The 13,250-nt window shown below is 36.4% G+C and overlaps 1 protein-coding gene across 1 annotated transcript in view; it reads right to left on the bottom strand.

The window, feature by feature from the left end:
- sowah (ankyrin repeat domain family member sosondowah) overlaps positions 1-13,250 on the bottom strand; it is a 219,580-nt gene that overhangs the window by 193,285 nt on the left and 13,045 nt on the right. Inside the window, exon 2 of the mRNA XM_089098935.1 lies at positions 724-785. Within this exon, the coding sequence (XP_088955061.1) occupies positions 724-785 (62 nt within the window). The remainder of the gene's footprint in view (positions 1-723; positions 786-13,250) is intronic.

The raw sequence follows: 13,250 nt of genomic DNA, 5'->3' as shown, positions 1-13,250 counted from the left end.
TCTGTATTTTTTATCGTGAAAAGGTTGCCAAAAAAAGAAAATGACATCAGTTAATGACAGGTTTAGAAAACAGGGGCGTAGATAGGAATCTGATGGAATAAATCAAAGAACTTGAATTTGCTAATGGGTAGTAATATATCAGTTAATATTAAAATATTTTCGTGAAATATTTAGTTAGTGAATTATTTATTGAAATTATCTATTAAGCTATTTAGTGAAATTTAGATCCGAGGAGAAAGGGGGAAGTATATAGCAGCCAATCTCCCAAAGTGAAAGGCTCCCCCCAATCCTCGTTAATATTAAAATATTTTCGTGAAATATTTCGGTAGTGAATTATTTATTAAAATTATTTATTAAAGTATTTAGTGAAATTTAGATCCGAGGAGAAAGGAAGGGGGAATATATAGCGGCCAATCTCCCAAAGAGAAAGGGTCCCTAAATCCTCAAAATCTATGTTCCAAGTGCCAATTTATCCTCACATGACACTTTTTAATAAATATTCTCTTCCTACAAGTTCCTGCTTTTAGATCCCAGCCTACTATCTCCCTCTTTATCTTTATGTTGCTAATAAATAAAGTAATAAATGTATAGGCTATACCCATTTTGCAAACTTCTTAACTGCAAAACTAGATTTAGGCAACAAAAAAGGTATCTAAAACAGTTTAATCGTTCTGTCAATAGTCGGCGCCTTTTTAAAGGAAGAAAAAGAAGATAAAATCTTACCCCTTCTTGTTTCACTGAAGCCAGTATATTTACGTAGTCACGAAATTGAGCGCGGGCTTCATCTGAAAAAGGACAACAATTTTGCAAAAAGAAAAGATTTTTATGAGATCCCTCGAAAAAATATGTACTCTGCTAAAATTAAGGGGTTACATACTTAGTCTTGCGTGCGCACCAGAGGAATTGAGGCAGTACAGGAGGCAAGAACATGAAGCCAGATGCTAGACTTTGACACAAAGGAGGACGAATCGTATTCATTGGAGGCAGGGCAAGAGGCATGCAATTCATAAAAAAAAACAAATACTGCATAATCCATGCCAGAGCCCACTGTCGTTAATTCAAAAAGAATAAGAATAGTTATAGAAGGTAAAATGACACTATCGGGGTTTAAAATATAGCCTGGACATCCCAGACCACTATACAATATGTACAAAAACAAGCTTTGTGTGAGTGGGCGTCCACTTTCTGCCCTCGATGTACATGTCAGAACGCCACGTGTGCCGCAAAATTCCCCCACGCTTGGCACAGCGCATCACCTGGCGTGCAGGATTTCTGAAAGTGTAACATTGGAGTAACATTTTTTTTTTAATTCCCACCTCCTATCCAGACTGTGACATAATAATTGGTTCACTAAAATCTACAAAAGCTTTAATATCATATACGCTAAACTCAAATCTTTAACTAATTTCTTTATATTTCGGTAGCCAAACGTAATTGATTACTACAAATTACCAAATCGCAAAAATAACCTTCCCGGTTTTGGATGGTGCTCTTTCATCATAGAACACTCCTTCTACCATGGAAATACCTTAATAATATAAGCTTAGAGTAACTTTAAATTAATCCGAGTCATTAATCGCGAAACGATGCGCATATATTGAGTTTTTGATCAGGAGAGAAACAGAAGGATATAAGTCAACAGAGTTGCCAACGCGGTACGACAGTAGCAATTTGGGTAAAATTTAAAGATACTGCAATCCGACCCATTCGTACATTTTATGGCATAATTCAAAATGTTGTTACATTTTGGTGCATCTTTACTGCATTCCCCAGCTTAAGTTTTATTTTTCCAAGTTTTCCTCCAATCAGCTCTTAAGGATATTAAATTTTTAAAAAAAGTTTTTTCAACTGAAAGTAAAGATCAATATTATAACTTAAAACAAACAGAAATTATTCCGTATGTGCGGGGGGGGGGCTTCCCCTTCCTTAACCCTCGTTCTTTACACGGAAGTTTTGGATTTCTTTTAAAATACTTCTTATTCTAATTCAATAGCCCTTATCTTTGAACAGTCTTTTTTTTAAAGAATTGTGACAAAAACTCAAAATTTAGCGTAAAGAACGGGAATTGAGGAAGGACAGTATAAAAGGACTCATAAAAGGAACTATTTCTGTTCGGAGATAGTTCTAGAGGGTCGGATACCTTATAACTTTAGAAAATAAATATTTTGCTGTTCATATTATTGGCTTACGAATAAATTGAACATACCACTAGATGCAATTTTTTATGCTCTTTCTGAATATAATAATCGCTTTTCTCGTAAATTCAATTTTATGCCCTTTTAGGACCCTTGAAAATAATAATATCATTCTATATTTTTTGGATATAAAATTGGGCTATAACATTTGTTTCAAACTTACTATTTCATTGTAAATCCATTGATTGTGAATTTTAATATTGGTTTCTCAAGATTAAGTTGAATAAAAAAAAATTCAAAACAAATCTGCCATGTTTTCTTGTTATTCTGTTAGGCCGCTTAAAAACTGCCGTTTCACCTATATGTCGAAAAATATGAAAGCCAGAAGAAACATGGCGGATGGAAAAATTGAAATATAGTTTTCAATTTTTTATCCAACTTAATCGTGATAAATCAATGCTTGTTGATTATTTAACTTTATAAAAATGGATTTATTATCTTATAGTAAGTTTGAAACCAACGTTTTAAGTCTTTTTTATACCCAAAAACTAAAAATTTTTAGGTCATTTTCAGGGATTCAAAGGGCTTAAATTTGAATTTGCGAGAGAAGCGATTATTATATTTTTAAAGAGCACAAAACAAGGCATCGATTGGTATGTTTAATTTATTCGTAAGTCAATAATATAAACATCGAAATATTTACCCTTTTGATCTCCGTTTGAATGAGCTCTCTCCCGATCTTCTAGGATCATTGGTTCGATACGATCACCCCTGGGGAAAGCAAGAAAACAAACGAACAAAAAATACGTGGGCAAAAGGGTACCTACAAACAAGGATGGAAAATAGGAAGATTTTCCTCATGAACAAATTGAGTATTTAGGTCTTCAGACCCGTGTTGCTTCAAACTCTTGATATCTATACAATTTTCTTTGTTTCTGACATTTTCCCTATAATTCACCTTTTTTGTGTTTGTTTTCTTAGTCGTGCCACCTCCTAAACGAGTTTATGTGTACTTGCCTAGCTCAAAGGTTATAATCTTACCCACCCTTGATCCGACAAACCGAAGTTCACACCAATGGTTGTTGAAAGTAGAAATCAAACTTTAATTAAGCTAAACTTTATAATGATTTTGAAGAAGAAAAAAGGAACACACCTTAATAAATACTTAGAAAAGGGTGTACCAACAAACGGGAGTGGAAGTAGGGGGAGTCCTCTCGTCAACAAACAAGGTAGGTCTGGTATTGGTTGGAATTGATTTTAAAAAAAAACTGAATTTTTCTAAGGGAAGTAAAGAGTGAACCTAAAACTTAAAACGAACAAAAATTATTGCTTCACAGTCTATCTATCATAGGCTACATCGACAGAACTAGCGCAAATAAACCAACTGATAATAGTTCCCCATGTTTGTATGATTATAGAAAACTAGCGCTTTCCTGAAAACACAAAACCGTTTAGGAGTTTCGGTATAGTAGAAGCAAAACGATTAGGGACATGTTTTGAAAAAAGAATAAAGCATTTTAGGATTGTTGCTTCATTTGTTTATTTTCGTGTAATTTGGTATCACTTCAGCACAATGAGCTCAGTCCAATGATTGAATCTCGTTTTGGCTATTAAGGACATTTCATGATTAGTTTATAGACAATTAGTTTGTAGACAAGTGTAGGCTAGTGAAGCCATGTTGATAGTATCAGGACTATAGACCAGCTTTAGAATTTGTATCACAACTTGTAATAATCCGTTCTACAGAGGGAAATAACCGGATTTCCGGAATTCCTATAACGGTTTATTTATTTGTCATTTGGAGTAATACTAAAGCATGTTTTTTTTTACAATTTAAAATTGTATATTACTCAATAATGGTGTTATAGCTGTTGAGACCAAAATGTTACCTGACAAATCAATCCATCATTTGTGTGTGCTGTTCGATGACTTTTTGTGTCATTTGTGTTGTGACATGGGATGACATTTGTGTGTGCTGTTCGATGTGTGCTGTTGACCTGACAAATCAATCCATCATTTGTGTGTGCTGTTTGATGACTTTTTGTGTCATTTGTGTTGACATTTGTGACATGTTGTGACATGTGTGTGACATTGTGTTGACATGTGATGACATTTGTGTGTGCTCTTCGATGTGTGCTGTTGACCTGACAAATCAATCCATCATTTGTGTGTGCTCTTCCATGACTTGGCGGCTATTACAATAATATTTATTTGTATGCTTAAGTTTGAAGATAATTTTAATTGTATACTGGAAATGAGGGTCGTTACTAGCCAAAATGATTGGGGGGGGGAGCAAGGGATTTTACCGACTGGCTAGTAATTTTTACAAAATGTTTTTTGTCCATAATTAGCATAACGTCCGTTTCGGATACAATGCGTAAAATCACTGCACGGGTCGGTAAAACCGCTGTATTTACCGACCGAGATTCAGATTTCAGTACAAATCATGTCACTATTTTAATGCACTTTATTTAACCAAATAGAAAATTGTGGCACCATCCGTAAACTCACGACAGGAGTCGGTAAAACTGCTCCGTTTACCGACCAAGTTCGAACTTTCTGTAGATGACACGTCAGTATTTTCGTGGTCTTTATTTAACCGAACAAATAATTTTGCCGACTTATTTTTTTAACCGAGTGACCGAAACATTGGAGGGAACGCGCCACATTCCCCCTCCCCCATACGTGACGGCCCTGCTGGAAATTACTGATATCAGAGCTGGTGTAAGACTATGAAAAGCGTTATAGATTAGTGTGTTGTTGTCAGGCTATGTACTCACTTTTGACTCCTAACTCAGTATTCTTATTTTTTTTTTATACTGGTCTTTGTGTGTTTTCAGTACAGTACCAGTTTCCTACAATCATGGAAATGTAAGGGAATATTACCCGTTAGTCTATTTTCATTAGTTTTATTGATGTATGTTAGATAGACTGTAAAACAATTATTTTCGTCCGCTTTAAGTTTCAACTTCGCTCTTTACTTCCCTCAGAAAAACTTTATTTTTTTTAAATTAATCTTTGCCCGTTTTTAATTTAAATTTAATGTAGAACAAACAGTGCCACGATAATTTTTGCTGGGAGAAGCCCCCCCCCCCTTCATATACAGAATAATGTCTAACTTTGGTCCTTACTTCCAGTTGATTTGTTTTTATTTAATTTGTGACGGTTTTCAAATAATGCTAGGAAATTCCCATACCCCCTTGTAAATTTTATCCTCGAAAGTTCCGCCAGAAACTTTCTTTTCCATTGAAAACTCCTCCCGTGAAAAATCCCCCCCCCCACAACAATCCCACCCTAAAAAATGTCCGAATATTTCCAAATAACAAATACAAGGCTATATATGAAACCCTTGTTTTGAAGACTATGAGTAGTGTAGCTATAACAGTTTCAAGCGCAACGTCCCCCCATATAGCTATAACAGTTTCAAGCACACAGTCCCACCATATATCTATAATGCTTTCAAGCGCACAGTACTATCGTCATACAAGCAGACAGTACAATGACCAGGATTCAACCACCATGAAAATTCATGCTGTTGTTTCTGTTAAAAGTCGTGCGTGCTTTCATGCTAGTGATTCGTTTCCTTTGTATGAAGTTATGAAATTCTGTCTGTTAATTAATTTGTTAGGTGTTAGTTTTTATTATTGATGTCATTTTATTGTACTCTAATGATGATAGTTTTCTTTTCCAATGATACGATTTTTTACATTCTAAGTATCTTCCCATTGATTTTTATGAAATTTGTGTTTGATGTAGGAATCGAACGTGAGACCAGTGATTACCTAAGGTAAAAGAACGACACGTTAATCGACCGAACCAACAGGTCATTGAACATAGTATGATTCTAGAAATACGTCCAATTTATTGTTTCTGGGACATTTGCCAACTGATATTAAGCGTCACAATATCGTAGCAAGTTCATTCCATTGAACTGGAACAAGTTCAAGCACATTCGATTTATCAATTTTATTTTTGATAGGTGTTAAAAGTGACCTGTTTCGGGGCATTCATATGGCATCATCGTGAGAATATGCATACCACGATGATTTTAAGATGCATATTAGATAGACAATATCTTCTCATGCTTGGGACCCAAGTCCTACCTCTATCCCTCAACCTTCCCTCCAACCCCTCCCCCTCATCCCTCCCACCAACCCCCCCCCCCATCTTTTTTTTACATCCCTTAGAATGTCATGAAACACACATAAAACACACAAAATTCACATTTGATATTTTCTAACTTCAAATTGTAAATTATACATATATGTGTGTCACAGCTTTTAATATTAGAAAAATAATGTTTGTAGTTAGCAATTTTTTTTTTTTAATTTTTTTTACCTTTTTTTTAACTTTTTTTCCAACTTTTTTTTTACTTCTCTTATAATTTCATGAAAAACACTTAAAACATAAGGGAATGATATAGCTATGTGTGTTGCGACTTTTACTATTAGAAAAATAATGTTTGTAGTGACCAAATTTTTTTTTCTCACAGTTTTTTTAAATTTTTTTTGACAATTTTTAACTTTTTTCTAACTTTTTTTTCTGACAGTTTTTTTTTACTTTTTTTTCACTTTTTTTACATCTCTAAATCATATCAGAAAAATAGAATGACACTTTTAATTTAAATTTTAAAAACTTATTCTTCTGCGTACTATTGATAAGGACTGATGGTTCTCTTTCAAGATTTTTTTCATGAAAAACAAACTTTTTTTTAGGATTTTCCAGAGCTCCCCCTACCCATTAAGGGGTGAAGCAACTCCAGTGGTCACTTCAAACAGACCGACGGTTATACAATAGGGTCCTCACTCGACTCTATTAATACCATTAATATTAACCATAAACCGCCCAATAGCCAACTATACAGCTGCCACATCGAGCATCCACAACGATATGCCACAACTATCCGGACCCATCATAAACCAGCCAACTGCCAACTGGTCAATTCCCACATCCAACACTCACTACAAGATGAAACAACCATCCGGACCCATCATACACCAGCCAACTGTCAACTGGTCAACTGCCACACTCAACATGCAAACCCTACTCCCATTCGATGAGGCTGATGTAGTCATGGGACCAGTCACCTCTCTCCATGATTACTTAATAATAATTGTATATTCTCTCTCTCTCCCTCTCCCTCTCTTATCTCTGTATATGTATATCTCAGTGAACGTTTTATAAAAAAAAACAAGAAAAAAAAACCTCAATGTCTATTTTATGATCTAGTGTGAATTAAGAATTAAAAAAAGTAATAAAAGGGTAGCGATCTTACAGATTTAGATCACTAAACACTGAAAATATTTTTTTTCAGCTTAATTGAAGTGTCACATCACCATATACAAAAAATGGCATAATTTCTCTTTCTTGTACCAGGTTACACTTTTAGAATCATATTAAACACACACACACACACACACACACACACACACACACACCTTCTTTTTCTGGTAAAAGAAAAAATAACTTCACATTCATTTTTTAGATAAATGTACAGAAACTCTCACCAGCAACAAACCTAAGGAACAACAATCTATTTGATAACATGGTGATACCATTATTATCACCACTATCACAACTCGAAGACGATCTCCATGTCGAGTCAGAGGAATGGATTCAACAGTTGTTAATCGATTATTTTGGTGATGATAGTTGTAGTATGATTCCTCCGAATATAGAAAATAGTTAAATTAATTCAGCAAATACATCCAAAGAGGGCTTGAATCATCCATCTAGTGTTGAAGGTGCTGATTGTCCCAATTCTTATACACTCGACTCTTTGTTGATTGACTTGGGGAATTTAATGGAACTCAACATCCGCATCAGTGAACAAATTGGTGGAGGAAATAAAATCCCCGTAACACCTTCTGTCATGCCCGATTTTAATTTAGTTGACTCTGCCTTGCACAATGTATTTGTTTGTAGGGCTGAGTTTGAGGATCCATTTAATTCACTAACATCAGGTAGCATCATAACGGATCCGGTAGACATAGTACACTCCTATGTGGGCTAGATTCTTCTTGAAAGAGTGATTCGGGAGGGTGGTGGGAGGGATGGGATTAAGGCTGCCATCGCACAAAAAATAATTTATTTCAATGAAAAGGCGGATGAGGTGTATGAGCGTTATTTACATACTGAAATGTTATCACTTCATCCAGACCTGAATAATTTTGAGGGTGTTTTTATGGAATGGGTTGACAATATAGCAACAAAATTAGAAAATTATACTGAGTTGGGTATTGGGTCCGTGGTTTTATTTATTGGGAGTTTGGATATTAATGTGGGTAAATTTAAAAATAATTTTATTTTAAGGGGGGCCGCGGGAGTGGGGCGGTGGGGCCAAAATATAATGAAGATTTAAAGGGGTGTCATGGTGTACAGCGCTTCAATTTCAATATTGGTCTTCAATACTTCAAATATGTATTTCTTGTGGCATCTCACAAGCATCTGCAAAAGGAAGCTAGTAAGACACTGTTGGACGATTATGCAGTTAATGGGGGTCCAAATTTCCCTAAAGTAGAGTTGAATTGTTTAAATGATCAATATCCAGTAACATTTAATGGGATAACTATTTTTGAGCGGGCTAATGCACATTTAAAAATTGGTATTACTGTGCTACAATATGAAACAGAATTTGAGGGGGTGACCGCAAAAAGGGGTTATATTTCCAGTGAGGGCTCCATCCATTGAATCAGTGGAACATTGGGTTCGGCTTTTTTACAAGCCAGCCAGTGATCCCGATTCAATTGGACATTTTTTTCCAATACCGAATATTAGTCGGGTTCGGGGGGAGGGGAAAGGAAACAAAGGGGGGAATGCCATTATTGTCCAACATGCCTTTCTAGATTCCGGTCAGAAATTAAGTTAAACAATCATATGAAGCATTGCAAGCGTCACAGATCTCAATCTGTGCAAACGGTTAGCGGTGACAGGGCCATCTTGCGATTTAAGAACTTTCAAAATTCACTCCAACAGAGTGACAAGGTGGCCTTAGACTGCAAAGCCGCTCTCATAGATGTGTATGATCCATTGAATTCAAAACTTGTTAAAAAACATGAGGTCATTGCAGTCTCTTATGCTCACGCACAAAGAGACTCGTGTAATTCCATGCAATTAGTAGAGGTAGTTGAGAGATTAGGTGGTAAGGATTGTTTGCTCTCAGCAATGACAGTCCTGATTAAAACAGGAAATAAATCGATATGACTGCCGAGAAACACATCCAATCCAATGACTCTATCACCAGAGGATGAGTTGGCCGTTAAAACTGAAAAATATGTTGGGTTTGTAAGGGAGAATGTGTTGAGGGTAAGGGGAAAGCGGGAAAGGGGAAAGGGGTACGAAGAAAGGAGTTAAAGGTATGGTCCGTGACCACGATCATTTGGGCAACCCGATTGTATCAGGATTGAGCAATTTTCGTGGAGTGGCCCATCAATCATGTAATTTAAACTTTAGTCAAAAATTGTTTCTACCTGTTTATATACACAATTCCAGCTATGACCTGAAATTTATTTTACTGGCATTGACACGATTGCAACAAGGTGGAGTTGTATATGGCGAATGGGTAGATGGTTCTTTTTCTTATAATATCATACCCAAATCGTCTGAAAAGCTGCTGCTCTTAGAATTCAAATGGCGAATAATAGATAACAATAAATTTTGCATAAATAAGATCCATTTTTTAGACTCCTTTAGCTTCTTCCGCATATCCCTAAGACAATTCATTGAAGTAAAGAAAAGTGACGATTTTTACTGTTTCCCCCTTTTTAGGCAACGCCTCCTTAAACACCACTTTTCAGACTGGGAAATGTACGATTTATTTACGTGTAAGGGCATATATCTATATTACTACTACAACTCCACCGCAAGGCTTTCTGAGGAACAATTGCCGTCCATCGCCTCGTTCTAAGATTCACTTTACGAACGTCAATGCACTACTGTCGACTATGAATTTGCCAAGAGGGTTTGGGCTAAGGGAGGGTTTAAAATGGGTGGGATTATTGTAGGTTGTACCTAGCAAGTGATGTATTGAATTTGCTGGATATTGTGTGTAAGAACACGGATAAAATCTATGGAGAATTTGGGTTGGATTTTGGTTATTATTTTTCCACTCCTCATTTGGTGATGGATTTAATTCTTAAATCAGTAAAGAGGAAATGGGCTTGATCACTGACACGGATCAGCATCCATTTGTAGAGAGATCAATGAGGGGAGGGTATGTTTTTCATGGAGATCTTATCCTTTAAACTGATCCGACTGGACCTGACACTGATGTAAAACCGAATGCATTTTTCTTGGATATAAACGCCCTCTATCCGTTGGCAATGTCTCACTGCTCTTTGCCGTGTGGAAATTATAAATGGCTTAACGATACTTGTGCTTCAGATTTCCCCAACATTGCCAATGTTGAGGAGAATGGACCGCGGGGATGGTTTTTTGAAATCGATGGTGAAATAGCCGTGGAGCATCATGACTCGGTGACGGATTTTGTTTTCCCGTGCATAAACAGAGCGGTGACTAGGGACTCTTTGAGTCCATACAATATTTCTAAGGTAGAGGATGGTGGTGTGCACTGGACACCTTCAAAACAAAAACTTATCGCCGACCTTCATCCGAAAGAGAGTATCGTTGTACATCACGTTCTTTTGCTCCAATTTGAGCAGAAACCCTATTTGAAAAAATTTATTGAAACTTTTGTCGATAAACGTTCCGAAGCGAAAACGAAGGTTGAAAAGGAAATCTTTAAACTCATTTTGAACTCAGCCTTCGGTAAAATGTGTGTGTGTTCGCAATTGGAATCATTGTGACGTTGTAACTGACCCAAAAGAATGTGCTCAAATTGTCGCCGATCAAAACTTTACATCATTCACCATCAGAGACTCGGATATAGTCTTCTTGAATAGAAAAAAAGTAAACATAATTATAAATAAAAATATTGCAGGCGCCACCGTAATGACCGAAATGACAAAAACTCATGTTGTCATTCTTTTACGATGTGTTTAGGCGCCAATGGCCGGGGGAGGGAGAAGTTCAAGTATATTATGGGGATACCAATTCACTTTTGCTAAAAGTTAGAATCGCGAATTTATTGGGAGATTTGGAAAAAGTCGTGCACATTAGCTCTCGAATGGACTTTACCAATTGGGATGAGTCCATTTACCCTCAGCTAGTGAAACGTCAGGCCCCAAATCTATTATTGATGTTAAAATCTGACATGGGGCGTGTCTTGATAACCAATGGTGTATTTCCTGGTCTGAAGGGGTACTATGTGAAAACGCACAACGAGGTAATCAAAAAAGTCTGCAAGGGGTTGCCTAGACACTACGTGAATAAGAATTTCGACATGAATGTACACAGAAACTGTGTGGAAAATAATATAGTTCCAAGGGCGAAGGTCATGGCGATTCGCTCTTTAAAATTTAAAAACCGCACAGTTTTAGTTGATAAAATAGCCATGTGTCTCGTGTCAGACAAAGTCTATGTGCGTGCAGATGGTGTGAAGGTGCTACCCCACGGACATTATCTAAATTCTTACTGAAGGATATGTCGAGATTTTAGACATCGCCTTGTTTGGAAAAAAATTCAATAGTAAATAGTTGGGTGGTGGGATTCTTTTTTTTTAATAGATATTTTTTTCCAATTCAGCATTTTTTTTTTACAACTCAGCAGTTTTTTCCCCAACTCAGCAGTTTTTTTGTTTTTTTTTTATAGCAAGGCAGAGTCGTATGTTTTTTTTTGTAAATAAAAAAGTGTTCAAATTGTTTTTTGGCCCCGCAGCCGCGGCCGGCCCGGGGAGGGAGGGGGTACCGGCCTTCGGCCAGCATCCGCCAGCGGCCGCCGCGCCCCTTCCGGGGGGTGGGGGGGGGCCTTGTTCCAATTGTGATAAGTGGTTTTTTTAGTGTCTTGTTTTTAATTTATTACATGATAGTGCCTTTTTCATGTTTTTTTATGTGTGTGCGTATGTATTAATCAAACATGTAGTATTTTTTTGTAGTGATGTTTTTATTCTGTAAATAAAAAAAATGTATCATTATTAAAAATGTTTTCTTGTTCTTCTTCTTCTCGAATCTGATTAGGGAAAATTACTATTATTATTTATTGAAAGGAATGATGCAATGTACAGTCAGCTGTGTTTTGACATCGATGCAAGCAATGTATCAATTTAAAACTCCATTTAGATCGTTTCTTTGCAGACCATCAATGTCCGGCAAAACGACATTTTTAACAAAAATAATTCAAAATCGTGACAAAATGTTTTTAGAAAATCCAACTAAAATTTACTATTGCTACAGTGTTTGGCAAGAATCCTATGATAGAATAAAAACTATTGCCCCAGACATGAAATTCATACATGGACTTGACATTTTCAACAGTATTGAATCAAACTCTTGGTTGATTATTGACGATCTGGCTGATTCCATTGAAGAATGGTCTCAGGAGATGATACAATTGTTCACTGTCCGATCTCATCATTAACGGATCTCCGTAACCCTAGTTCTACACAATCTGTTTCAGCAGAGTAAGTGCATGAGAACACTTGCATTGAATTGCACCTACTATATCATCTACAGGGTTGTTCGTGATTCCAGTTCCCTCATAACTTTAAACAGATAGGTGTATCCGGGTGAACCAAAACTTCTACTCTCAGCCAACAATCAGGCTACCAACAAACCCTACGGATATATTCTATTGGACCTGAATCAGAAAACACCCAAGGATCTGCGTGTAGTCACCGATATTTTTGACGATGAAATTACTGTATATCTGCCGGTGAACAGTAAAAAAGGTCGTTAGTTTCAATCATGATACTGAAGAAACTACATGAACATTGACATTTATTCACCGTATTAGGTAATTCAAAACCACGACTTAGGAAGGCCATACTCAAACATGGTGTCGACAGAGAATTCATTAATCTCGTATCTGAACTTTGTTTAAATCTAACAGAAGGCAATTTTCAACTGCCAGAAGGTGTTAAGCAACAGACAAAGCAACATCGTTCCCTTGTACGCTCCCTAGCATCAGCGGCAAGCAAAAATAAAGGAAACGATTTTAAAAGAAAACGACTTCTTCAAGCGGGTGGTAACTTCTTTACACTTTTACTGCCAATCATTGCAG

The sequence above is a fragment of the Artemia sp. Qi Xiang Cuo genome, chromosome 13 (genome assembly GCF_049724085.1).
Source record: "Artemia sp. Qi Xiang Cuo chromosome 13, ASM4972408v1, whole genome shotgun sequence".
Classification (NCBI taxonomy): Eukaryota; Metazoa; Arthropoda; class Branchiopoda; order Anostraca; family Artemiidae; genus Artemia; species Artemia sp. Qi Xiang Cuo.
The sequence above is the reverse complement of the archived record's forward strand: the minus strand, read 5'-3'. Positions and strand labels throughout refer to the sequence as shown.